Here is a 26,494-nt window from a genome sequence, read left to right on the forward strand (position 1 = left end):
TACTTTTTATACTTAATAAAATCACTTTTTGCTTATTAACCCAGAGTAAGTAATTAATACCTGAGGGAGCAAACAGCTGTGCATCTCTCTGTGTTATAGAAGGCAGACAATTTATGAGTTTACCCTGTATAAGCTTTATACAGAGTAAAACAGATTTATTTGGGGTTTGGATCCCATTGGGAGTTGGGTGTCTGGGTGCTGGAGTCAGGAGCACTTCTTAAGCCGTTTTCAGTTAAGTCTGCAGCTTTGGGGCACTTGGTTCAGACCCTGGGTCTGTGTCGGAGCAGACTGTTGTGTCTGGCTCAACAAGGCAGGGTTCTGGAGGCCCAAACTGGCAGAGAAAATGGGCTCAGAGGTCGTCTCAACACATCAGGTGACAGTCCCAAGGGGATCTCTATGACCGAACCCATCACAGTGTCCTCTTATTACTTCTGATATCTTCAGAGGGTAGCCGGTGAGACTTGCTTCAACTTCCTTTAGTGGGCAGCTTGGCTGTGTACTCTTGCCCTGGAGCAGCACTCAGTGGAAGAGTTTCTGGGTCCTGTTGCTAGAGGGAGTGCCTGCCAGCTAGCCTTTATGGTGTATGGGTCAACAGGCCAAATTAGACTTTCCTTTAAAAAAAGATAGTGCAGGCCCAACCAGACTGCGTTCGGGCGGTAAGATTATCTGGCCACTGCTAAAACAAGGGAAATCTAAAAAAAGTGAAAACAAATGCATCCCCGGTGTTGGGTGGAATGAGGGAAGGTCAGGAACTCTTGACGATACGAGATCGTGAAAGGAAAGAATGCAGCTGATGTCAGACATTGGCAGCTTCAGATAAAAATATTGAGGCTTTTACTAAGTATTAGTTAAATTGAATCCAATCCACAAATTAAATATTATTTTTGCTGTGACCAAAGTTTTGGGTTTCAGTATGCTGCAGAATTTTTTTTTTTTTTTTTTTTTTTTTATACTGGAACTGGGTAACTAGATTGTAGAAATAGTTAGGGAAACTGGAGGTTTTGACAACTAAGTAAAGGAGGCAATGCTGTTGACATCTGGGAAGGTGTACAAGGCAGTTTTGGATACAGGTAATAATACTGAGCTTTTTAATAATGCTCTGTACGTTCACAGCACTATGCAGATTGTTAGCAATTAACATTAGCTATGCCTGTTTGAAATGGTGGGCAGTAAGTCAGCTAATGCTAATACTTAAATTGTCATTTAAGATACAAAGTTAGTAGCACATGGATAGGTGTGAACAACACCATCTCAAAGAACTTGCTACAGCCATGAAATTATGGCGTATATGGGCCTTGCCTTGAGTTATTTATGACAGTTGGTAGGTCAAATACCTGTACTTTGGGTGCTAGAACTGTCCATGTGTTTTGGTACAGGAGGTGACACACTGCTACAAGTCTATGATCCAGCAGTGTAGAGCTGGAAGGGACCTCACAAAGTCGAACTGCTTCCTGCACAGAGATAGAGGTTCACCTGGTCCTATCTCGGACAGGTGTTTGTCCAACCTGTCTGATAACCTCCAGTAAGGGGGATTCCACAACATTCCTTGGCAGCCTATTCTAGAGCTTAACTACCCTTATAGTTAGAAAGTTTTTCCTAATATCTAATCTCCCTTGCTGCTGATTTAAGACAACTACTTCTTGTCTTTCCTTCAGGGTACATGAAGAACAATTGATCACTGTCCTTTGTAACAATCCTTAACATCTGTGAAGACTTATCAGGACCTCCCTCAGTCATCTTTTCTCAGGACTAAACAGCCCAGTTATTTTTAACCTTTCCTCATCTGTCAGCTCTGATATTGTAAAGATAGAACACACTAACGGTCTTTGTCACACTTGGTTGTAAATGTCACTGACCACAGCATTCAGCCTTCTTAATAAAGTCAGTGTTTAAGGCATTTTCAAGTTCTGGAAAGGACTGTGCTTGTCAATAAGTATATAGATATGTATCAATATCTGTTAGTCCTATAAAAGTGGTCTCATGGCTTATGTTAATTAGTGCTGCTGCAAAGCACTTTTAGTGTATATACCATGTTCTACAATATAGCCTTTTTGTGTGTCACAGGTTATTAATAAATACCAATGGATCACTGTGCTGCTGTTTGATATTTCCTCCATTATAAGAATTAGTGATATTGCTTTCTAAGAGCTCCTGTTATTTATTTCATAATACGTACCTGTATTTACTCTCTGCTCTTGGAAAATTGAGTTATTTGGAAGTTAACTGGTACTTAACTTTACAAAAACATTAAATATTCTTTAAAGGCAGCAAGAAAAAACTCAGGCAGGGCACTTTTGCCGTGAAAGCAGTGACTGTTCTCTAGAAGGAGTCAGTCATTCTTTTAGACAGTATCATTTTTACCCCCAAAAGGATGGTTTTTCCCCAGGGACAAAACAGAGTACACATTAGGGCTGCTTTGGCCCTGACTCAGTTCTTGGGGCAGAGACTGCCATTTCTGAGGTATCTGTACAGTGCCTAGCACACCAAGGACCTGAACAGCCTGGTGTGTCAGCACAGTGCAAATGTTAAATAGTAAGACTAGATATTTGACTAATTGCTTGAAGGGAGTTTCCCAAATGCAACGCTGACCATACAGCTGCATATACAGAGTGAAGTTCTTTCCCGGTCTTCTGCCATTCAACTAGCAAGCAGAATCTTCTGGGTGATGTCCCTTTTACAGGCAAATGGTTAGATTGTTGGACCCCAATGGTTCCATGACATTTTGGCAAATTGGGTGGCCTGAAGAAAATGTGGGTGGCAGCATGAGGTGCCCTTGAGGGAATTGGTAGGAAGGGGAAGTTAATAGGCAGGATGCTGACCTGAAAGTGAACTGAAGGAAAGAAAATGATGAAGTAGAGGGACAGTGAGAGCCAACAAAGAATGAAAAAAATCCACCTGGAAAAGTCGGAGCTCCTTGTAGTCTCTTTCCTTGCTATCTCCTCCAGTCCCTCTTTATCCATGACCCTCACTGAGGGTATATAAGAAATATAAGTTGCTCTTTGATGCCACTTGTTAAAAATAAAGTTACAAGCCCCCCAAACAAACATTTGAAAGTTCTTTTTTTCTCCTAACACAATTGGTGCATATTGCCCCAGGAAATTATTAAATTTATTATTGAAGTACCACAAAACATGGCAGGGGCATTTGTCACAGCCATTTCTCTCAGAATAGGTGCTCCAGGTCATCTATGCTTAGATACATCTAGGCAGCCATGAGAGCATGTACCCTAGCAATAATATTCATAGACTGAAATGAAGGAGTATGAATCAGAGGCTTCTCCCCTCCCAGGGAACCCAGGGGAAACATCATTGGGATGTCAAACCTTTTAGGTACCTGTTATCTTTATGAAGAATGGGAAGATGGATTCCCAAACGACGGACACACACACACACACACACACTACAAGCATGTGTAGCAGACTGTAACCTTGAGGGAGAAGCTGGGCAAAGATCTTCATTCTATAACACTATTGTTACTGGGATTCCATCCATTTTGGTTAGCTACATAGGTGAAGATAAAACAGGACAACATATGGAAAAATGTTCTGAATCCACAAGAACTGAAGAGAATTTAGTAGCTTTGGCAGTGATGGACAAATTATTAGGTGAGTAATTTATTGCGGGGTTAAGGGACAGAAATCAGAGAATTCCTTAAACTAGGTAAGAAGCAACCTTCATTTATGCTTTGTGGTGATAAAAGCAGAGGCAATAAGAAGCAAAAAAATGACTAGGTGGACTCCTCCTGAAGGTCGAGACAGCAGACTGGACTTCTACATAGAGTGCTTCTGCCAACATGCACGGGCTGAAATTGTGGAAAAGCAGCATCATTTGCCCCACAACCTCAGCCGTGCAGAACACAATGCCATCCACAGCCTCAGAAACAACTCTGACATCATAATCAAAAAGGCTGACAAAGGAGGTGCTGTTGTCATCATGACTACGTTGGAATATGAACAAGAGGCTGCTCGGCAGCTCTCCAACACCACTTTCTACAAGCCATTACCCTCTGATCCCACTGAGAGTTACCAAAAGAAACTACAGCATTTGCTCAAGAAACTCCCTGAAAAAGCACAAGATCAAATCCGCACAGACACACCCCTGGAACCCCAACCTGGGATATTCTATCTACTACCCAAGATCCATAAACCTGGAAATCCTGGGCGCCCCATCATCTCAGGCATTGGCACCCTGATAGCAGGATTGTCTGGCTATGTAGACTCCCTCCTCAGGCCCTACGCTACCAGCACTCCCAGCTACCTTCGAGACACCACTGACTTCCTGAAGAAACTACAATCCATCGGTGATCTTCCTGATAACACCATCCTGGCCACTATGGATGTAGAAGCCCTCTACACCAACATTCCACACAAAGATGGACTACAAGCCGTCAAGAACACTATCCCCGATAATGTCACGGCTAACCTGGTGGCTGAACTTTGTGACTTTGTCCTCACCCATAACTATTTTACATTTGGGGACAATGTATACCTTCAAATCAGCGGCACTGCTATGGGTACCCGCATGGCCCCACAGTATGCCAACATTTTTATGGCTGACTTAGAACAACGCTTCCTCAGCTCTCGTTCCCTAACGCCCCTACTCTACTTGCACTATATTGATGACATCTTCATCATCTGGACCCATGGAAAAGAAGCCCTCGAGGAATTCCACAATGATTTCAACAATTTCCATCCCACCATCAACCTCAGCCTGGTCCAGTCCACACAAGAGAGCCACTTCCTGGACACTACAGTGCTAATAAATGATGGTCACATAAACACCACCCTATACCGGAAACCTACTGACCGCTATTCCTACCTACATGCCTCCAGCTTTCACCCTGACCACACCACACGATCCATTGTCTACAGCCAAGCTCTGCGATACAACCGCATTTGCTCCAACCCCTCAGACAGAGACAAACACCGACAAGATCTCTATCAAGCATTCTTACAACTACAATACCCACCTGTGGAAGTGAAGAAACAGATTGATAGAGCCAGAAGAGTTCCCAGAAGTCACCTACTACAGGACAGGCCTAACAAAGAAAATAACAGAACGCCACTAGCCGTCACCTTCAGCCCCCAACTAAAACCCTTCCAAAGCATTATTAAGGATCTACAACCTATCCTGAAGGATGACCCAACACTCCCACAAATCTTGGGACACAGGCCAGTCCTTGCCTACAGACCACCCCCCAACCTGAAGCGAATACTCACCAGCAACCACATACCACACAACAGAACCACTAACCCAGGAACCTATCCTTGCAACAAAGCCCGTTGCCAACTGTGCCCACATATCTATTCAGGGGACACCATCACAGGGCCTAATAACATCAGCCACACTATCAGAGGCTCGTTCACCTGCACATCTACCAATGTGATATATGCCATCATGTGCCAGCAATGCCCCTCTACCATGTACATTGGTCAAACTGGACAGTCTCTACGTAAAAGAATAAATGGACACAAATCAGATGTCAAGAATTATAACATTCATAAACCAGTCGGAGAACACTTCAATCTCTCTGGTCACGCGATTACAGACATGAAAGTTGCGATATTACAACAGAAAAACTTCAAATCCAGACTCCAGCGAGAGACTGCTGAATTGGAATTCATTTGCAAATTGGATACAATTAACTTAGGCTTGAATAGAGACTGGGAGTGGCTAAGTCATTATGCAAGGTAACCTATTTCCCCTTGTTTTTTCCTACCCCCCCCCCCCACCCCCCAGACGTTCTTGTTAAACCCTGGATTTGTGCTGGAAATGGCCCACCTTGATTATCATACACATTGTAAGGAGAGTGATCACTTTACATAAGCTATTACCAGCAGGAGAGTGGGGTGCGGGGGAGAGAAAACCTTTTGTAGTGATAATCACCCATTTTTTCATGGTTTGTGTGTATAAAAACGTCTTCTGTACTTTCCACAGTATGCATCCGATGAAGTGAGCTGTAGCTCACGAAAGCTTATGCTCAAATAAATTGGTTAGTCTCTAAGGTGCCACAAGTACTCCTTTTCTTTTTGCAAATACAGACTAACACGGCTGTTACTCTGAAAAAAATGACTGATCACCTGTTTCGAAAAAGGGGTTGTTGACAAAGAGTAGAAAATATGGCATGGGATAAAGCTTTAGATACAGCTCCCTTCTTTTAAGATTAATAGAAACATTGAATGCAAACAGGAGAAAATTAACAAAGTAGTGACTTCCTTCTGTGAGACCATCTCTCTTCACTCTTGTGTAAGAGATAACTGAAAGGAAAGCAGACCTCCTGATAATCAAGATGGAACCATAATTTGTCATAAGTATGGATGAGGTAGGAGTTATTGCCAGGAAACATGACTTGTGAAATACAAAAGCCCTATTATGAGTTGTCAGAGGAGAATGAGGAGATAAGGTTATCCTAAGAGGGGTCAGGAATATATTGTGGATTCTCTGCAGACTTCACTAATAAGCCTTAGAGCAAAAACAAATGCCTGAGACTGAAAAAAAGATGGAGAACTTGAGTAAGGTGCAGATTCAGCACTGCTAGCCCAACAAGAGGATGGCGAAGACTCCAAAGCAAAGTGATCAAGGTTCAAATGGATAACGCTGTCAGAGTAAATGAGAAATTGCAAAATAATATGCTAGAGAGGCAGAACTGTCTCCTCCCAGAAACTCAGAGTTGCAGTGAAACAGAAAGACTGCAAGCTGTTGAGCAGGAGTGAATCATGACCAGTAAGAAGATGCAACTCTGTACCCCCAGAACACCAGCTAGTTTCATCAGACAATGGTGCAGTCAGATCTTCCACAGTTGCAAATCAAAATGAAGAGAGCTGGAGTGCAGGAATGATTGGTAGGCAAGGGTAGATAAGTAGAAAATGGAAACTTCAGCAAGATGCACTACAAGAAAAAGTGAATATTACAAAAGAGACCATAAATAACTGCATAAAGATTGTTGGAATAGTATTCCTCCTTTATACTGTGGAAATATTTAACATTTAGGTCATATAAATCCATTTAAGTTGACTAGTAATCTATCAGTTGTTGCAGTCTTACTTCTTGCAGCAAGCTGGAAAAAGCAAGCAGATCCAAAAATAGAATAATGAAACTTATCTGGGAGATAATACTGCTGGAGAGACTGATAAGCATTAAGATGACTTAGTTGAATATCCCATCATATGAAAATCTTTTCCTTTTTAAGAGGAAAATATTCAATCATAAGTTATTGGAGATATTTGGAAGAAGTTGCTGTATATAATACTAATAGAATTTAATTGGAAATTTATTTAGATTTCTTCCTAAGAAGTCCTTTAGTTGTGTAACTTTCTTCTGTTATTATATATATACAATTTTTTAATACACACACACAAAATTTAGTTGTATAAAATTAAGAAAAGAATTTAAGTTATGAGGAAGGTATTGTTCATCAAATAGCAACAGCTGCGGCACAGTTAGCATCAAAAGCTATGAGAACTGACAAAACTTCAGTGGAAGACTAGAGACAAAACAAGAGAAAATTAGGAAGAACATAAATTAAGTGCAGCAAACAAAGAGTGGGTCCTTGTTATAACTGAAAGAAAAGGACTTCAAATAACGTGCGTATTGAGAACTGGGATAAGCTACTGGAAGAGGAGCCCAAGTACAATGTTTGGTTTTGATTTTAACCATACCAAGGCTTCTAAACCAAACTAAAGCCACTGCTGGTGTTGAAATAATCATCATTTGGAATTATGGAAAGATACTACCACAGAGGCAAAGGGAACAAACAATCTAATGCGAAATCAATGCCTACTTTCACCGCTACCTGTTGACCTGGTATTAGCACTAGGCGAGAACAATGACACCAAGAACAATAAATAGGATGCAAGACTTATAGAGCAGTTAAGAGTCAAACTCAGACACTCCAGTTGTGGGCAGACCAGAGATGGACAAGAACACAGAATACAACACAGGAACTCACCAAAAACTTGTTTATTTGACAGAATACTCTAAAGACTAGGCAAAAGGGTATATACAAAGTTTCCAAGTCAACTACAGCAGAAAGCAAGGGTCACTAGGAATCGGAAGGGGACTGCCATACAGACCCTTAAAGATTCCCTCTACATGTTGTACTTTCATATCAGTTTGAGAGGCAAATACCTCAGATTACAAATGGGAGGGCCATGAGAAGAGAGAGAGAGAAACTGTGGTAACCAGTGGCTAGAGAACGGTTCAATTTATGACCAAGGGCTGGAGGTTATGGTTACAATTTTAAGGTCCTCGTTTGAGAGTTTGTGCATTTAAATTAGTGTAGAAAGAAACAATATAATAGAAAAACAAAAGGCTTCACTTTCAACAGTGAGATAAATGGGAAAAATTTTAAAAGAGAATCTATCCACAGAGCAGTGCTCTTATCCCATTTGGTGTGGGTACAGACATAAACAGGAAGGGTTGGGAGATTTTCCTTGAGAAGGGACAGAACGTCTGGGGCAGTTGGGGAGGTTTGAAGAAAGTACAGTGAGCAACAGGCACTGCTCCCCACACATAGGAGAGAAATGGGGAAGAAAAGTTAAAGGTAGCCAGATAAAGCATGTGGACTATATGAAGTGTCCCCTAAGGGCAATGCAGATATGCCCTTCCTAGTCTACCCTACAGACACTGTGCACAAACTCCAAATTCACCCTCTTTTTCAAGTTTGTCTTTAACAAGGAAATCAATGATAAAATGATAACATTCATCTCAAACCTTCAGCACTGGCTTAGCTGCTTATAAAGAATCCTCTCTCATCACAGTTCAATTCCTTCCTTCCAGGAAGCCACTCCCAATTCTCTTATAGTCAGATTGAATGAGTCACTGATCGTAATGAATCCATTTTGCCTTTCCCCAGATTGATACCTGTTAACAGGGTAACACTGCCAATTTGTACAAACAAGTTATTTCATATCTGTCTATAATGAAATTTCTTGCACCTTTCTTTGAAGCATCTTGACCCACTGATCTGATCTTGTGTGGCCATTCCTCTTTTGACAGTTCGGTCTCAAAGTGCTTCATCCTAATTACATAAATTGTAGGTCAGCGAAGGTGTCCCCATTTTACCCTCAGTGGTGAAGAAGAGGGCAAATAAATCATTTAGGTTCAATGACTTCTCCTCCTTAATTGGTGCCTTAACTCTCTTGCACTCCAGGTCACCCACTGATTCTCTCACAGGCTTTCTGTTTCTGAAATACTTAAAGGATGTTGTATTTGTTTTTGTGTCTTTGGCTATTTGTTCTCAAATCCTTTTTAGTCTTCCTGATTTCCATCTTATTTGTGCTTGCCATAATTTATGCTCCTTTTCTATTGGCTTCATTTGGGCCAGATTTCCCATTTCTTCAACAATATCTGTTTGGCCTGAATAATACCCTCTGCTGGGGCTCAGTCCTGTTCTCTCTTATTCAAAGTCTACATCAGTGGTTCTCAAACTTTTTACTGGTGACCCCTTTCACGCAGCCAGCCTCTGAGTGCGACCCCCCCATATGAATTAAAAACACTTTTTTATATATTTAGCACCATTATAAATGCTGGAGGCAAAGTGGGGTTTGGGGTGGAGGCTGACAGCTCGCGACCCCCCATGTAATAACCTCGTGCTCCCCAGTTTGAGAACCCCTGATCTACATGAAACTATTGGGGAGCTTGTGAGAGAACATAGCTTGAAGCTCCAGCAATGTGCAGATAGCACCTTGCTCTACATCAGCTTTACTGCAGATTTAAAGACCACCATTTCCAAATCAGCACCCAGATCTCCTGTAATTTAAAAAATTTTTTTTTACAGCTATCAGTTTCACGGTATTCTTACTCCCACCCATCTACCTAGCCTCATTCCATGGGGAGCTGCTTTTAAGTAGTTTCTTTTTCTTGGAATGTGTAGTAAATTCATTTTGGTTCATGGCTTTTGTGTATTTATTTTTTTTTAAATGGTATAACCATAATCATGCTTTATTTTTGTAACTGATTTGAACGGGGAGCTCTTGCTTTGTGTGCATTTCAGGGAACTGGTTGGAATGTTCTAGAGACTGAAGCAATGCATCAAGTAGCAAATGGCAGCATAAGATCAGTAGTGTAAAGTTTTCAGTGAAATTACCTTTACCTTAAAGGGCTAAAAAGCTTTGAGCAAGGGCAGTCTGACCCTTTTTGACACTAGATCCTATATCTTCAAAGGTATTTCAACTTATGTAACTTCTGAATGTGTAGAGTACAGAGTTTCAGGCAATTATGAGAGGAGGGGGACAGGAGTTATTTAAGGGCCAATGTTGGGATAAGAACAAATGGCTATAAAATGGCCATCAAGTTTAGGCTTGAAATTAGATGAAGGTTTCTTACTATCAGAGGAGTGAAGTTCTGGAACAGCCTTCCAAGGGAAGTAGTGGGGGCAAAAAACCTCATGGTTAAAGATTGAGGTTGATAAGTTTTTGGAGGGGATGATATGATGAGGTTGCCTACAATGGCATATGGCCCATCTGCTATTAGCAAATATCTCCAATGGCTGGAGATGGGACACTAGATAGGGAGGGCTCTTGAGTTACTACAGAGAATTCTTTCCCAAGTATCTGGCTGATAGGTCTCACCCACATGCTCAGGGTCTAATTGATTACCATATTTAGGGTCCTAGGTCAGATTGACTTTAGGAGTTTTTCACCACTTTCTGCAGTGTGGGGCATGGGTCACTTGCTGGTTTGAATTAGAGTAAATGGTAGATTCTCTGTAACTTGAAGTCTTTAAATCAAGATTTGAGGATTTAGAATAACTCAGCCACAGGTTGTGAGCCTATTATAGGAGTGGGTGAGTGAGGTTCTGTGGCCTGCAACGTACAGGAGGACAGACTAGATGATCATGATTGTCCTTCCTGGTCTATGTGACATTGGCATTGAGATCATTATGTAATGCTGGGCAGGGTTTTAGTGTTGCAGCCATTAATACTGCAATATGGTATTCTGGACCAGTCATCTTTAGTTACATATTAAGACGGAATTACCGCTGATTGCATCCAGCGTGTCTCTTGGATGTTTTGACCTCTCGATATTGTTCCATACAAAGAAGATACAGAAATCTTGCTCTGCTGGAGTCGGAGCCACATATGGAATAGTTCTAAATTATGGCAGCATTGAGCAGAATACAGTGTGGCAGATCCTCAGCCAGGAAGTCCATTGAAGTCAATGGAGCTATGAAATTTACACCAGCTAAAGATCTGTTCCAAAGACTCTTCCTCTTTCCACCCCCCACCCCCGCTAATTGGTTCCGTTGAACCTAAATTGTTCAAGTTTGTTCAGAATGCTGATGGCATCCCCAATTCTTCACCAGTCCTGACAGACTTTCATTGGTTTCTGGCCTGAGATTAGATTGATTTGTAATCTTTTCATTAGTTGTTTAAGAGTCTGAATGATCTGTCATAAAGTTACATTAACTATCTTTTAGGTGTTCCTGATCAAACTCTGTTCTTTCTTGGCTGGACCTCGGGTGCAGACTCTACTGACCATTTGTTTTTATTTTTTTATGCTCTGCATCTCTGGCATTAATTGTTCAGTTGGTCAAGCACTGCTGAATCTTTGGATACTTTTAAAAACCACCTGAAATCCTCTCTCCTCTGTCAAATCCCCAATTAATTGCAATGTTTATTTAGTGTCATAATTTGTACTACTGTAAACTATTCCAAGGTGTTTTGTTGTAGCATCCTTAACGTTAGAACTTAGTGATTGCACTTTGAAGGGAGAATCCATTTGAGTCTTGGGATGAAGGCTAAATTAAGAAAAAGCTCTTACCAGATACTCATGAATACCTTTGGAGAAAGTTATCTGAAAAGGTGCTGCATATTTTCTCCACTGATTTAAAAAAAAAACAAACCCAATTTTTCAGGAAACATTTTTTTATTAAGGACTTCCACAAAGTTTTCTGTATACTTTATTTTACCATCCTTATGGGCTACATCAGTCACTGTTGGATACAATTGTCTTCCAATCAGGGTTGAGTTAGCACCGCTCAGGAAGGAATCAACCAACTCCCTAGGAAACAGTCACCACCAAGTGAGTCACAAGAGAATTTTTATTTTAGGTGCCAATCTGGCCAAACAACTGAAATCTCATTAAAAATGAAATGTATCTTTACCAATAAAATACTAAACGGGGTATAAGGCATCTGCAGTATTTGCCAGTTGCCCAGCATCGAGGAATACTAAGACACTATGCTGATATTTCAAAGATAATATGTATGCTCTGCCAGGAAACAACTAAGGCCAAATCTGGGCCTCTTTAAACAGTTTCACTAGCTGAAACTGGAGTGAGCAAATCATCACCATAATACTGGAAGCAGTTTAGAAGAGGACAATAGATCTTATTCTAGCAGTTCCTATACCACTGACTGCATGTTGCCGTGCCTTTAAATTCATGCCCAGATCAGTAACCAGTTGTCCTTGTCAGGCCTATGTGAATAGAGTTAGCTTTATATATACTCTTGTCGAACAGGCCACCAAAGACATTTTGGAAGGTTTTCTGGTAGTGTTAAATCTTTAGCTGTTGGTGAGTTGAGGTTAATTTCTTACTACTGCGTTGCTTTTTAAATAACTGCTATTATTGTATTTGTGTGGAGAGCGCAAATTTTAAATCCTTCTAATCTGTGCCAATTTTAGAAAAACAAAGACTATGCCAGTTTTATATTGTCAGGTTTGGACATCACACAAATCTGTTGGCACAGTGTGAAGCAAAGTATTGCTTGATGGTATCTCATATCTCAATGGACTTGTATTTTGTAGTCTGAAACCTCCCAAACCAGCAAAATCCAAGCAAGAGGGGAGGACGGTCCATCTTCTCAGAGGCATTTGTTTTTAAAGATTTGTTTTCCTTCTATCTGATCAATGTTCAAAAAACTAAGCAGTTTTTATTTTTATTTCAAATAAAAGTAAAAAAAAAAAACCACTTCTAAAAGTATAGAATACTTTACCTGTTATGTCCCCTATTCTTAGTGCTTGAGGTAAGTGGTCTTCAACCTCTGGTCCACAGACCCCTGGGAGTTCACAAATTAGGTCTAAGATTTCCAAAGGAATCTGTAGTTCCACCTGACATTTAAGGTCCACAAATGAAAAAAGGTTGAAAACCACTGCTCCAGGTTAGCATTTATATCGCTGTACAGTATAGTGTGTGCATAGCACAAAGCAAAACTAACTTTTTAATTCAGTTAAATGCCAACGTTCTCCAAAGCAGGAGCGGGTGCGAGTTCCCTAGAGGAAGAGCACGACTTCCTCTCCCCTTGGGCCGGGCATTATTTCTGTCTTTGCCTGAAATCGAATCGCGGGGAGCAAGGGGCCCAGCCAGCTCGCTCACAGGGGCAGTTAGCGACCACTCAGCCCGGGATGTGGACACTATTCAGTTCGCTTCTCTCATTGGCTGATCTCCGTGCAGCAAGCGGTCTTTCCGGCCCAGCACTTGTACAGCATGACATATACACTGCTGCGCAGACACGGGAGCGGGAACAGCGCCGTGGAGCTCCCCCACATGGAGCCCGCTCTTCTGGGCGGGTGTAAATGTGTAAGACTTCCTGCAACGCTGGAGCCAAGCCCGAGGGGGAGGCCAGCGGGCTGGATGCCTCTCACCCAGCACCTCCCCCCGCCCAGCTCTGGGGCTGCAACAGCACCCAGTGGGCTCCTGCACGGAGGGTTGGCTCCTCCCGTCCTGAAGTCGCCCGACCACATTTCACTGGCACGGCCTGCTGCCCAAGCGCTGCCATCGTGCCCAGCGGGGCAGAGCTTCTGCCTGGAGGCGGCTTTGTAGCACGCCCCGCCATTCTCCTTCTCCTCCCCCCCCACCAAAGTCCTCCACACCCCCGCCCCTTTCCAGCCTCCCTCTACCGAGCCCCTCTCCTGCTCTCTCTTCCAGCCCCCCGCCCACGTGACGCGGTTCGTCTGCCGCCCCCCCGCAACTTCCAAGCCCCTCCGCGTAGTAGCCCCCGCCCGCCTGCTCTCTCGCTCGTCCGTAGGGCGCATGCTTGGGTTATGCAACAGCCCTGCCTGGCCGCCCAGGCCCCGCTGCCTGAGTGCCGCGGCCGCAGACCCACGGTGCCGTCTCGGTGGAAGAGGCCGGGTCGGTGGGGCGCGCTCGCGGCCCGGCCCCCCGGGTGCTGCCCCTGAGGCCACTGTGTCCGCGGCGCGCCGGGCCCGTGAGTGGCAGCGGGGGCCGCCGCCAAGTCCCGCCTGTTCCGCTCTCCCTGCTGCAGGCGGCGGCGGCGGCGGGGTGGCTTCCTGCGCGCGGTGCAGCTCCCCCTCCCCCCGGCAGTAGGAGCCGCAGCGGCAGCAGCCCGGGTCCCTGAGCCATGGCTCTGTGAGAGCAGCACATGGCGGCCGCAGCTGCCATGAGCCCCCAACTAATCCACACAACTCCCCCCTGAACGGCCACCTCCAGCAGCAGCGCCCCCACCGGCTCCACCGCTCCCACCCCGCCCGCAACTCCAGCCACAGCCCATCGCCCGGCCAGCACCCAGACCCCGCCGCCGGGCCTGCGCTCACCCGCCGCCGCCCGCCCGCCCTCGCCATGGGAGTGCAGGGATTCCAGGACTACATCGAGAAGCACTGCCCCAGCGCCGTGGTGCCCGTGGAGCTGCAGAAACTGGCCCGGGGCAGCCTCGTGGGTGGGGGCCGCCAACGGCCCCCTCAGACCCCGCTGCGCCTCCTCATCGACGCCGACAACTGCCTGCACCGGCTCTACGGCGGCTTCTACACGGACTGGGTGAGCGGCGGGCAGTGGAACCACATGCTGGGCTACCTGGCGGCGTTGGCCAAGGCCTGCTTCAACGGCAACATCGAGCTCTTCGTCTTCTTCAACGGGGCCCTGGAGAAGGCCCGGCTCCACGAGTGGGTGAAGCGCCAGGGCAACGAGCGCCAGACCGCGCAACAGATCGTCAGCCACGTCCAGAACAAGGGCACCCCGCCGCCCAAAGTCTGGTTCCTGCCGCCCGTCTGCATGGCGCACTGCATCCGCCTGGCCCTCATCCGCTTCCACATCAAGGTGAGCAGCGGGGCCCAGGGGCCTCCCCCCGCCAGGGTGCCAGCGCCCCCGCCCGCCGCGCTCCTCGGCCTCCCCCACCAGGGCACCAGCGCCCCCTCTCGCTGCGCCCCTTTTCCCCCGTTCTCCACCAGGGCACCAGCGCCCCCTCTCGCTGCGCCCCTTTTCCCCCGTTCTTCACCAGGGCACCAGTGCGCCCATCTCCACCATGGCACCAGCGCCCCCTCTCGCTGCGCCCCTTGCCTCCCCCATCTCCACCACGGCACCAGCGCCCCCTCTCGCTGCGCCCCTTGCCTCCCCCATCTCCACCACGGCACCAGCGCCCCCTCTCGCTGCGCCCCTTGCCCCCAGATCTCCACCATGGCTCCAGCGCCCCCTCTCGCTGCGCCCCTTTGCCCCCCCATCTCCACCATGGCTCCAGCGCCCCCTCTCGCTGCGCCCCTTTGCCCCCCCATCTCCACCATGGCACTAGCGATCCCATCTCCACCATGGCTCCAGCGCCCCCTCTCGCTGCGCCCCTTGGACCCCCACCTCCACCATGGCACCAGCGCCCCCTCTTGCCGCTTTCTCCAGTCCTTCTGGCCAATTCCCGGCGCTACGGCCTGGAGAGGTTGGGGAGGGGTAGGGCTCTAAGATGGCAGCAGAATTGCCCTCCCGGTAATGTCCGTAGCGGGTTCAGAGGGGGCAGGGAGAATCATGTATTCCCATATCCGCAAAATGTCGTCAAAACCTGGCGGCTCGGGCGGGGAGAGGAGGTTCGGCGAGCTCCCTGGGAGCGGCCTCCGCTGGCCAGCGGCAGCTGCACAACTGAACGCGGCCAAAGTTTATGCTGCTGCCGCTGCCTTCTCCGCGGACTCCCTGAGGCTGGAGCAAAACTAACTAGCCTCGCTGCCGCCTGGGAGCTGCAGGGTGCCCTTAGCAGGCAGAGGGGAGGGTGTAGTGAGCACCCGGGTGTCCTCAATCTCCGCTGGGATTTTCTATTTATACGTACCTGTCAGCCTGTGGAAGCAAAATGAGGGTGATTTACAGCATCCGGGGAGAGTCCCTCCCCAGCCGAACTGCCCAAATGGGCTACAGAGAGGAAAATTACAGTTTCAGCATTCTTCAGAATGGGGTATAGAAACAACTTAATGGTTTCAAAAACAGGACTAGCTATGTTGCTTTCCCCGGTTTTCCTTTTACCCGTTTTCACTTCTTTCAGTGCATTTTATATTATTTGTCCTTCTTCCCATCTTTCTTCCTTTTATTTTATTTTTATGGCTGGGGGTGTCTGTCCTTATTTCCCCTTTCTGTTGTAGTCTCTACCCCTTCATTTGTATATTCTCTTCTCCACTCTTCTTTCCCTACTCCCCTTCATGTCGTCTTGGGGTAGAAACCAGAGAGTCCTACTCACCCATCAAATGTGGCTGATGATAGTGTTTTGTAGGGTGACAGTGAATTTGCAGGTATCATTCTCCAAATGCTGATTAGCTGACAGTCTTGTTTATATATACATTTGGGTAGTTTCTTTTGCTTTAAAACTGGGTGCAGTATTCTGTGCTAGATCCTCTGCCTCCATGTTCTTTTGGGGGCCATTGTTCCATTCATGTATCTGACTTGTAAAATGTCCCTTCCTGCCCTGAGTTCCCTCTTCTTAGAAACACACTTAGCTAATTTGCTCCACAGGTAACAATATACTCTAAATTTTTGCAAAAAGAAAAGGAGTACTTGTGGCACCTTAGAGACTAATGTGCAGTATTACATATTTTTTGCCAAGAGTTTAAATGGGCATTATAAAACAACAGTTACTAAAAAGTCTATAAAGTTGTATTGTACCTGATAGGCCAGCAACAAGTTCTACCATGAGGCAAGATGTTAATTTGCATTTAAACTGAAGATGTTTTGACTAAATGAAGTGCATTATCAGAGGCTAAAATGTAGATGTTCAGAATCTATGGTAAAAAGCTAAAAATAACTTGTCAAATATAAAGAGGCCCAGAATACTTCCATAAAGGGGTTTCAAGTAGTTTAAACTAATTAATCCATTATTCTAAAATAATTGATTAACACAAAGTAGTGTCATAACCTATTTTTCTTGTAAACTAGAACTGCTTAACATATAGTTATGCAGCTGTAGTTTACAACTGTTTTTATTTCAAACAAGTATAAATTTGCTGATAGTTTTGACTGCAGGAGGGAATGTCTTTGAGGCTTCATTATAATCTTTTTACTCTAGCATCCAAGAGATAAAGTTTGCAAAACATTTTATATACTTTTATCCTGCTTTCCAGATTTGTAGTAATCTTGCAGTAATTTTTTTTTAATTGTGACACATATTTAATGGATATTGCAAAAGAAAATTTTGTAGCTAAAACCTGGAATGAAAATTCCAGGAATTATTTCTTTAAACGTCCACTAAGGAGAAAAGAGCAGAAGTTGGAACACATACTAACTAGTTGCCATCTTTGTCTATTACTTCTGTAGCATAGTAAATATTATGTGACCTTCAGAGTTGTGCCACTGATCAGTAATTGGAGCTTAACATTATTCGGCTTTTGTACTGTCCGTTTTGGCAGATTACACCACAGCTGTAACTGGGCCAAAGGATAACTTTGAGGTCAGGACAAGTTTCTGTATAGATTGCTTTCTTGACAGGGTTTTGAAGAAGCGATCTTCTGGTTAAGTTTTTCAGTGTTCAGCAAAAGGGAGAAACAACAAAATAACTTATTTTCTGGAATTTTGTGAGGTTCAGTGAGACCTTCGTCACAGAGGAAAACTTACCATTTTATTTTCCATCTGGGACTTAAGGTTGAAAGGCCCAGTGTTAAAAAAACATCCTGCATTTTAGAAGCAGCTACAGCTCAGCCTAAGCTGATAGTGGAAGTCCCACCCCTTGATCCCATTGTAGCTGGTAAGAAATTTTATAACTCTGTGGGTTAATGTATCTAATGTAGTGATTGGTTAACAGGAATGACAGACATACAATGTGTTACTATTACTGACAGGTTAGTGTGAATGATTGTTGTGTTCTTGTATGTATCTACATTTAATTTTTTTTTGTATGAGAGCTTGCGACTAACAGGAGAAGTGAGATTTCGCCTTCCTGTGTTAATCAGATGTGGCATATAACTAGAAATCCCTCAGGGTAGAAACTTTCTCTTTCACAATAGTCTGTTATGTACTGCAAAACACTGAGGCCTGACATTTATATAAAGTTAAAGTCCTTTTTTAGTCATTGGTTACTTTTGTCATGATGGCAGCTATTCTTTTTCTTATGCTGTACCTGGCCAGCATGAAATAGTTTGATTTTTGTATGATTTCTCTAAGAACTTGAATGATTAGTTCAAGTCTGGTTATGTAATGTGATTATATTAATCTGTTTTTGCAGCTTGAAAAAATATTTTTAATGCTTTCTAAATAAAAGGACATTAAAGATCACCTTGTGGAAGTATCAAGTCTGATGTGAAATTATTGTTATAGTGTAATATGTCCTGTTGTCTTTCCATGAAATAGATATTAAGAGGTTTTTTTGTTTAACTCCTTAATTTCTGGAACTCCTTCATGATGCTTTTGCTATTGTTTAAATGGATACTCTGATCTGATGTCAGGGTGTATAATGTACAAATTCTCGGTTCTGAAGAATATTTTTTGCCTCTTAGCCCCAGAGACTTGAGGATTTCCCAGCAGTAAAATAAAGGTTTTTTCCTGCCTTTTTTTATAGATGAAATGGATAGTTTTGCCATTGATTAACATGCAGCAAATTAGTAATAAGTTTTAACTAGCTGTTAGTAGCTGACTATATCTACACTAGCACTTTTGTTGGTCAGGGGTGTGAAAAAACACACCACTGACTGACATAAGTTTCACGGACAAGCGCTGGTGTGGACAGCATTATGTTGGCAGAAGATGCTCTCCTGCCAACATAGCTACTGCCTGTTGTTGGGGGTGGTTTAATTATGTTGATGGGAGAGCTCTCTCCTGTCAGCTTAGAGCAGCTACACAGTAGACTTTACAGCGGTGCAGCTGTGCTGCTGTAGGGTCTCTAATGTAGACATAACGATAGTCACTTAAGCAATATGTAAACTGGATTTGTGTGTTGTTTCTATTTTTTTGAGTATATTTAATGTATGTGATGTTGCTGAATTTGACAGCTTTGTGGCTGTTCACAAAAAAGAAGAACGATGGCATGAGTTTCTCTGTAGTGCCCTGCCAATATGCCTACAACTTGTCCTGGAGGAGCCAACTTTAGTGGGGAGAGTACAGTTCATACTTATTGAATCCTTGGCCTTTTTGCTGAGATTGTGACTAAGGGATCAGTTGTGGTGTGTTTTGTGGACACATGTCCCTTGGGGAGCTGGATTTACCTCACCAAAGCACTGGGAAGTTATCAAAGAACAATCCTTTTTTAGTCACTGCCAATGTTGGAGAGATTCAAATTGCTGACCTAGAGATGGAAGGCAGCTCTGTATTGCTCTATTTCTTTAAACTGTGAAATGGGGAGAATTTGTTAGTAATCCAAATAGATGATCAGTTTATATAACCAACTAGGATGCTGTGTAGATAGGAGTATATATAGATAATTTTAAGATTAGACCATAAACTTCCTGCTTTTATTAATAACTTATTTTCAAGAATATATATTTTTTTAAATTCAAAATTAGCTTCTTTTTTGTTCTCATATATTATTTTCTTTTATTGATCATAGTTCAGGTGTTCTATTTTATAGTTCTCAAATGTACTTTTCTCCTCTTTAACCCTTATCCCAAACCCCTTCACCTTCTACTTACCCCCACAGTTTCTGGCAACGTTCTGGGTGGGCAAGAGTAAATTGAACTTGCATGTTTAATTTTTTTTTGCCTGTGCATAATGCAATAAAATCTCATTGCAGAATGGAATGTCTTATTTTATTTTGGTGTTTCAAGAAGACTAGTTTTGAGAATATTGGTAACAAGTTTTAAATATGAACTCATCTTCAGTAATCTTATTTGAAACATTTGATGTTAGGCCTCTCTGCACTCTTACAGACTGTCCATTAGCTCAGTTTATTGTGCTAAGAAAAATGTAAATACTTCCCATCCAGAGCAGTTTTAAAGGATTTGTAGATTACTTCAGCACAACATAAGCTAAAACAGGTTTCTCTGAGGTATTAAATGGTCTACAGATCCTTATTTTCGTCATGAGCTTTTGTTTGTTGTCCATTGAAAGAAATGTAATTCATGAAACAGAAACTTGTTTTTATGCCAAGCACGTTTGTTAGAATTTAAATGATTAAGCAGTGCACGGACCTAGCATTGTTAGTGCTTTGGCAGAACCTCATTTTCTTTTCCGTGTGTGTCAATTTAAGATTTACTATTTATTTTCTCTCTTTCTGTTCTGGCATCATTTACACATGACTTAGATTTAAACTAATTTTTTGCCTTTTTAAGCACTGAAAATTGTTTCAAGTTGCATTGCTTTTTTTTCCCCCCAGATTATTTCTGATTTTCACCTTTGTGCTTTTTTTGGCATAACATGCATGTTCCAACTAGTTTGATTTGTACAACTTTTAGACTGCTTATCTCTAGCTTTTTATACCGTTTTGTGGCCCTTGTATCTGGTTTGGATTTTGGTAAAGTTGGAAGTTCGCTGTACCTTGACAGGCAGCCATTGCAGCTCTTCATCGTATAACAGCTCAATTATTTGTGTTACTTAAACACAGTTGTTCAGTAATATGAGCCCATGTGCACAATGCTAGGACTTACGATTAACTCTATTAAATTTTTCATAAAAATTGTGCTAGTAACCTTCCCAAGTTAAAACATTTTATAGATCTGATTTTTGAACTCTTGCTTGCCTTTTTTTTTTTTTTTTTTTTTTTTTGGAGTGACCACAGTCATCTCTGACAACTTGATAACCTGCTACAAAGAGTTTTTCAAACTATCTTGGACATGAACAAAACAGCCACGCATATCACACCAGATGGTGATGTAACTAATTAGATACTTATGAAATGACTCTTAAGATGTTACCTTTGTGATTGGTACTTTGAAGCAAGGGAATGCATTGAGAAGCTTTGTGCACCATTGACCTTAAATGCAGATTGTTGCAATCAGGATAACTTTGACATGGAGTTAAAAGATGAAGATAGAAAGTGAGACATAGAAGAGCATAACTTTTTCCTCTTCCCTTGATACTTAACAAATATACCAAACATAGTTTCCCGAAGAAACTAGGTAAAAGTTTTAAGAAAATTGTATGTTTTAGCAAACTTTAAATTGGCTATTTCAACAAAATACTGAGTGAGATGTTGACTGTCCAGTAACTCAAGTCATGGTTTCTAAATATGAGTCAATCATGAAGTTACATGTGGAAATCTGAACTTATACTGGGGTATCCATACCAGAAGCTTGAAAATCAATAGAAGATCAATACAATGTGACTATATTACATGCAGATAATATGGAATAATATCCAGAGCACAAGGGCTTTGTTCAAACAACTTTTTAAATTTGCTTTTAGAACTAAAGCTTCTTTTTTACTAAGTAATCAAGTGTTAGTTTAAACTATTCTGATTTGACCGAAGAGTGATAGAACTATTATGATTATTTATTTTATGTGTTATCATACTGCATAGGAGACCTGGTCATGGACCAGGACCCCATTGTGCTAGGTGCTGTAGAAACACAGAACAGAAAGACTTCCTGTGTCCCAAGCATCTTACAAACTAACACGTAAATTTGGTTAATTTATCACTAAGTCTAAGTTTATAATTATATAAACATATGTATTGTGGTGAATTGAACTGTTGTTTTACCCTTGTGTTTGCTATTTTTCTTGGGTCAAGGCGTTTTACTTTTAAATTCAGGTGCTTGTGGGGCTAGGTTGTACCAGCATGAAAGCTTTCGGCATTTTTCAAAATCACTGACTAATAGTTTGGGATGTAGGTAGCAGCAGAGGATAAAGGAGTAAGTTTTCATAAACACAATGTTTTATTTTTTTTTTTATTTTTTGGGGGCTTGATATTGCAGTTGTGGTTCCTATAACTTGTTGCAGTCATTGGAAGTTCAGTGTGTGGAAGGGCAGACTGTGGAGTGTTGGATTCTTATCTGACTATTTTAAAAATAATTATTACACAAGACCCTTGTTGTCTGATCAGGAAGTTTACTTATTTCCAATGTCAGAAGTTGGTCTTTATTTGACTTACTTGAAGCTTCTGTAATTAGGTTGGCCTCTGTTGGGACCAATCTGTTCTAGTCCTTTCAGTGGCTAGGAAAGTACATCCTTGAGAATCTTTTTTCCGTAAGTTGACTAATATTGACTGGTGTAGTAGTGTATGTGTGTATTATGAAAAACTGTTAAAATGCAATATAATACAATAATACAGAGCTATCTTTAAGTAGTATCACTTCTGTCTGAATACCTTTCAGATCTTAGTGTTTTCACAACATGCTACCTATAGCGGTGTTTGAAATCTCTGCTCAAAATGCGTTCTTTGGATCTCTGTTTTATTCTACACTTACTTCAAATGTTCAGGTTCTCCTTTATGGATCTCAGTGTATCATACTAAATATGAAAAAAGACTGTTAATGCTTTTTTCTCTTCTTTTATAGGTTGCACAGAGCATTGAGGATCACCATCAAGAAGTAATCGCTTTCTGCAGAGAAAAAGGTTTCCATGGTTTGGTTGCATATGACTCCGATTATGCATTGTGCAACATCCCTTACTATTTCAGTGCCCATGCCCTAAAACTGAGCCGTAATGGGAAAAGTCTCACAACAAGCCAATATCTGATGCATGAAGTTGCCAAGCAACTGGACCTGAATCCAAACCGTTTTCCTATTTTTGCTGCTCTGTTAGGTAGGTTAAGTTAAGAGAATTTTACATATTGTGACTAGTGAAACGTACAATTTATATTTACAATAAATGATTTGTAAAAGATGTATGTGTATAATATCTTTAACAAAGCTCATACAAACCTTGTATGACCTGTTTCCCTTTCCATTGTTTTTGAGCTATTATATTCTGTCACTCCATACTCACTGCAGCTTTAGGTTCCTTGTGGCACTAACTTGTGCATGTCTGTGAATGCAATCAACTTTTGAGTTGAGAGAAATGCTCTGTGAATAGCTACAAAGATTGTGAAAAGAGTAATGCAGATCTCTTATGGAAATAAAGTAGGAGTTCTGCAAAAGCTCTCACTAGCCAAAGCATTTTACTTCATGAATGGGAACAAAGTTTTTAGACAGCTTCCGTCATATTAATACACTGTATTTAAGCTCTATTTTAATAACCATGGTTTGTCTTAGTAAGTTTTCAGATAGATGTACTTGTGTAGTCTATCCATTCATGCTAAAAATGTTGAATTGTGTAGGTATCTTGCACTTCCAGTGTACTTTTTATCTCAGGTATGAGTGTTGTACAAGCTTTAGTGCCTCAGCTGCCTGGATCACTTCTCTGTCACTGAGGTGGGTCCGAGCAACCGTTTCACTACAGGACAATTTATGTCCAGAACTGAAAAGTATTGTATTTAATTGAAACTGCAGGGAAGTATTAGTATGCAGTATGTAACTATCTCAGCTAGAGTTTGGCTAGGACACTCTCCTACCTCTGATGATACATGCCATGAGATCTTTAATGAGCCCAACTAGTGAAGACCTCAGTTCCATGTCTCGTCTGAAAGATGTCACTTTTAGCAGCACAGTACTGCCCACACCATTCTAGCACTTTGTTCTATTACAGATTTGCCAATTACTGTGTCACTAGTACCATTGCAGCACTAAGGTTTTCTACGGGCGACCTCCAAAGAATAAAACTTACATAGACTGGTATCCTAAATTCTGTCTGGGCAAAAAACTATTGAATACATGTTTTCCATCATGGTATGTTGGATAGAGCACCAGACTAGGCTGAGAGACTTGGATTCTATTTCCACCTTTCCCATTGACTTGCTGAGTGACCTTGGACAAATCGCATAACCTCTTTACTTTAGTTCTTTCTCACTGTAAAATGAGTATAATACTTCAAGTGCTTTGAAATCTGTAGATGAAAAGGGCTATGTATTACTCCCTTGACATGCCAGTGCTCTAGTAAACACTAAAATTCACTCACACACACACACACACACACACACACACACACACACACACACACACACACACACACACACACACACACACACACACACACACACTCTCTTTGTCAAGGCTAATATTTTCCCTACTAAAAAGTGAAATCCTTTTACATAAGAATGGAAAGAACCATACAGCAGTGAGTGATTCAAAAAAGACTTGCAGTGGGACCATGCAGGAAATAGATAAGATTTCTGGTCATGTTAGTTCATGTTTTCTTTCCGTGTTAAGAATAGTTATCACCACCACTCCCCAAATTGATAAATTGTTATTAATATGAAGTACTGGTAAAACAGCTAGTGATGCTAGGAGTTTTATGTGGGCGGTGGTTGGTATTGCTGTTGCTAGAATCTGTCTAAACTGACACTTTAAATAACAAAATAGTCCTTAAAATTTGTTTTTAGCAGAGAAAACCTTGTCTTTCTGTGATTTAATGTTTTGAATGGCTTGTAAGCTTTTTGAAGTATATTCCACTGAAGCTTATTTATAAAACAAGCCCGTTGAAACAAAAAAAGTTACCAGGTATTTTTGTGGCTTGCTTCGTATTGGTTCAGACCTGGAATAACCATTGAGCTAACATCCTGACTGATTTTATTGTTTTCTTATTTTTTGGAGTCTGAGTGATGTAGCTGTAGAAAAGGTTCTATATGAACTCTGGGCACTTGAACTGTAGGATTCTTCAGGCTTATCAGTGCTATGCTGTTTGTCTTTGAATATTGTAATTCATGTTACTGAATTTAGGCACTGCAGTACTATAAATAATTAAACTTTTATAAAGATTTATAGGAAGGGTTGTTCGTTTATTTGGGCATAGTGTCACTAAAGTCATCTCAGTATTTTGAGATATTACTTGTTCTTGAAAGATAGTGTGTAATTTTAATCAATCTTAAATACAGTTAAAGTTGTATGTAATCTGGTAAATGTTTAAAAGCAGCACATCTTACATAACCTGAATAAAACTATAGGTGGGCTGCATGTCTTGACAGATGTCTCAGGCTTGGCGCATGTGGTCTCCAGGTGTCCTCTAAACCTCATAGATGGGTTGAAGGCATCATTTAGTGTTAAGGATGCCTAAGGGCTTGTCTACACAGAGAAAATAACCGGCTCTGCTGTAGTGGTATAATTATTCTACTGTGGCTATGCTAGTATAACTCCCCTGTGAGAACACTCTATTCTGGAATAATTACATTTAAGATAGTATCTTAAACAGCAATTATAATTATTCCAGAATAAATTACTGTTATATCAGAATAAAGTCACTTATTTCAGAGTAGTGTGTCAGAATAGGAGAGTTATACCAGCATAGCCACAGTGGAATAATTATTTCACTATATAGTTATGCTAGTCAATTTCCATGTTTAGACAAGCCCTTAGTGTTTCTGTTTTTAGTCTGTGTTGCTAGTTCCCTGTTAAAGTTCACCTTTTGGGCTGAAGGTCCCGGTGCTACCCAAAGGTGAATAGCTCTTAAAACTTTGAGGGTGAGAGAGGCTCCACCATTACTGAGTATGAACAGAGTGAAGACAAATGGTGACCTTTCTTTAAAAAAAAAAAAAAAAAAAAAAAAAAAAGACAAAATGGCTGGGGTTAAAAAGTTGAAAATTGGCAGGGAAGTGCTTTTGAGTATTTCAGCAAAGTGTTTGGATCAATTTTGGGGGTTTAAAAATCAGACTTTGCGATGGGTGTGTGGGTATGATTTTTTTCAATCTCCTCCTGAAGTTTTCTCTTAACTAGGGAGCACAGTTTGTATTGTTCAGGTTTAATTTAGCTGCTTATTGTAGGAAGGAGAGTGCCTCAGATATTGGGTAGTTAAGATGCTGCCAGGGACATCCTGTTTTGGGTAGTGTGTGCACTTAATGACCTCTGATCCAACTCGAAAACAGTGGGAGTTTAGACCTACTCAGTAAGTGTTGACTTGTATACTTGAAAACCTTGTGTGAACCTTGGTCAGCGGAAAACTAAGCACAATGTGAGGTAAGGGGCTCTTATTTAGTGTACTCCTTGTATTGGACAATGTTTTTAATTGATGTCTAACCTTTTTATTTAAAAAAAAAAAAGTAGTAGATGTCATAAAAATGGGAAAAAAAATTGAGGTTGCATAGTTAAGCACCCAGATCAGGAAACAGCGGAGCTAAGGTTGCTTGTGTAACCTTAATCTCTTCCCCATTGTGCGTATGCAGTATAAGAAATCTAAGTACTCATTCACATGATATTTCTCAAACAACAGGGTTGTTTTATTGTTTTTTGTTTTTTGTTTTGGTAAAAGAACTTCAGGTACATTTCATAATTTGTACTGTCTTCTATGTGTGATATATCAGACATAGTACTTAAGTGCAGCTGCATCTTCTATTACATATCTTAAATTTTATTTAAAAATCCTATACTTGAGAAATGATCATGTGCATATATTCATTATAGCAGT

The 26,494-nt window shown here is 41.8% G+C and overlaps 1 protein-coding gene across 1 annotated transcript in view; it reads left to right on the plus strand.

Annotated features, from left to right (window-relative positions):
* Nucleotides 1-14,279: 14,279 nt before the first annotated feature.
* FAM120A (family with sequence similarity 120 member A) overlaps nucleotides 14,280-26,494 on the plus strand; it is a 118,013-nt gene continuing 105,798 nt past the window's right edge. Inside the window, exons 1-2 of the mRNA XM_074958100.1 lie at nucleotides 14,280-14,992; nucleotides 22,558-22,804. Of these exons, the coding sequence (XP_074814201.1) occupies nucleotides 14,519-14,992; nucleotides 22,558-22,804 (721 nt within the window). The 5' untranslated portion in view covers nucleotides 14,280-14,518. The remainder of the gene's footprint in view (nucleotides 14,993-22,557; nucleotides 22,805-26,494) is intronic.

This window comes from Natator depressus, chromosome 7 (genome assembly GCF_965152275.1).
Source record: "Natator depressus isolate rNatDep1 chromosome 7, rNatDep2.hap1, whole genome shotgun sequence".
Classification (NCBI taxonomy): domain Eukaryota; kingdom Metazoa; phylum Chordata; order Testudines; family Cheloniidae; genus Natator; species Natator depressus.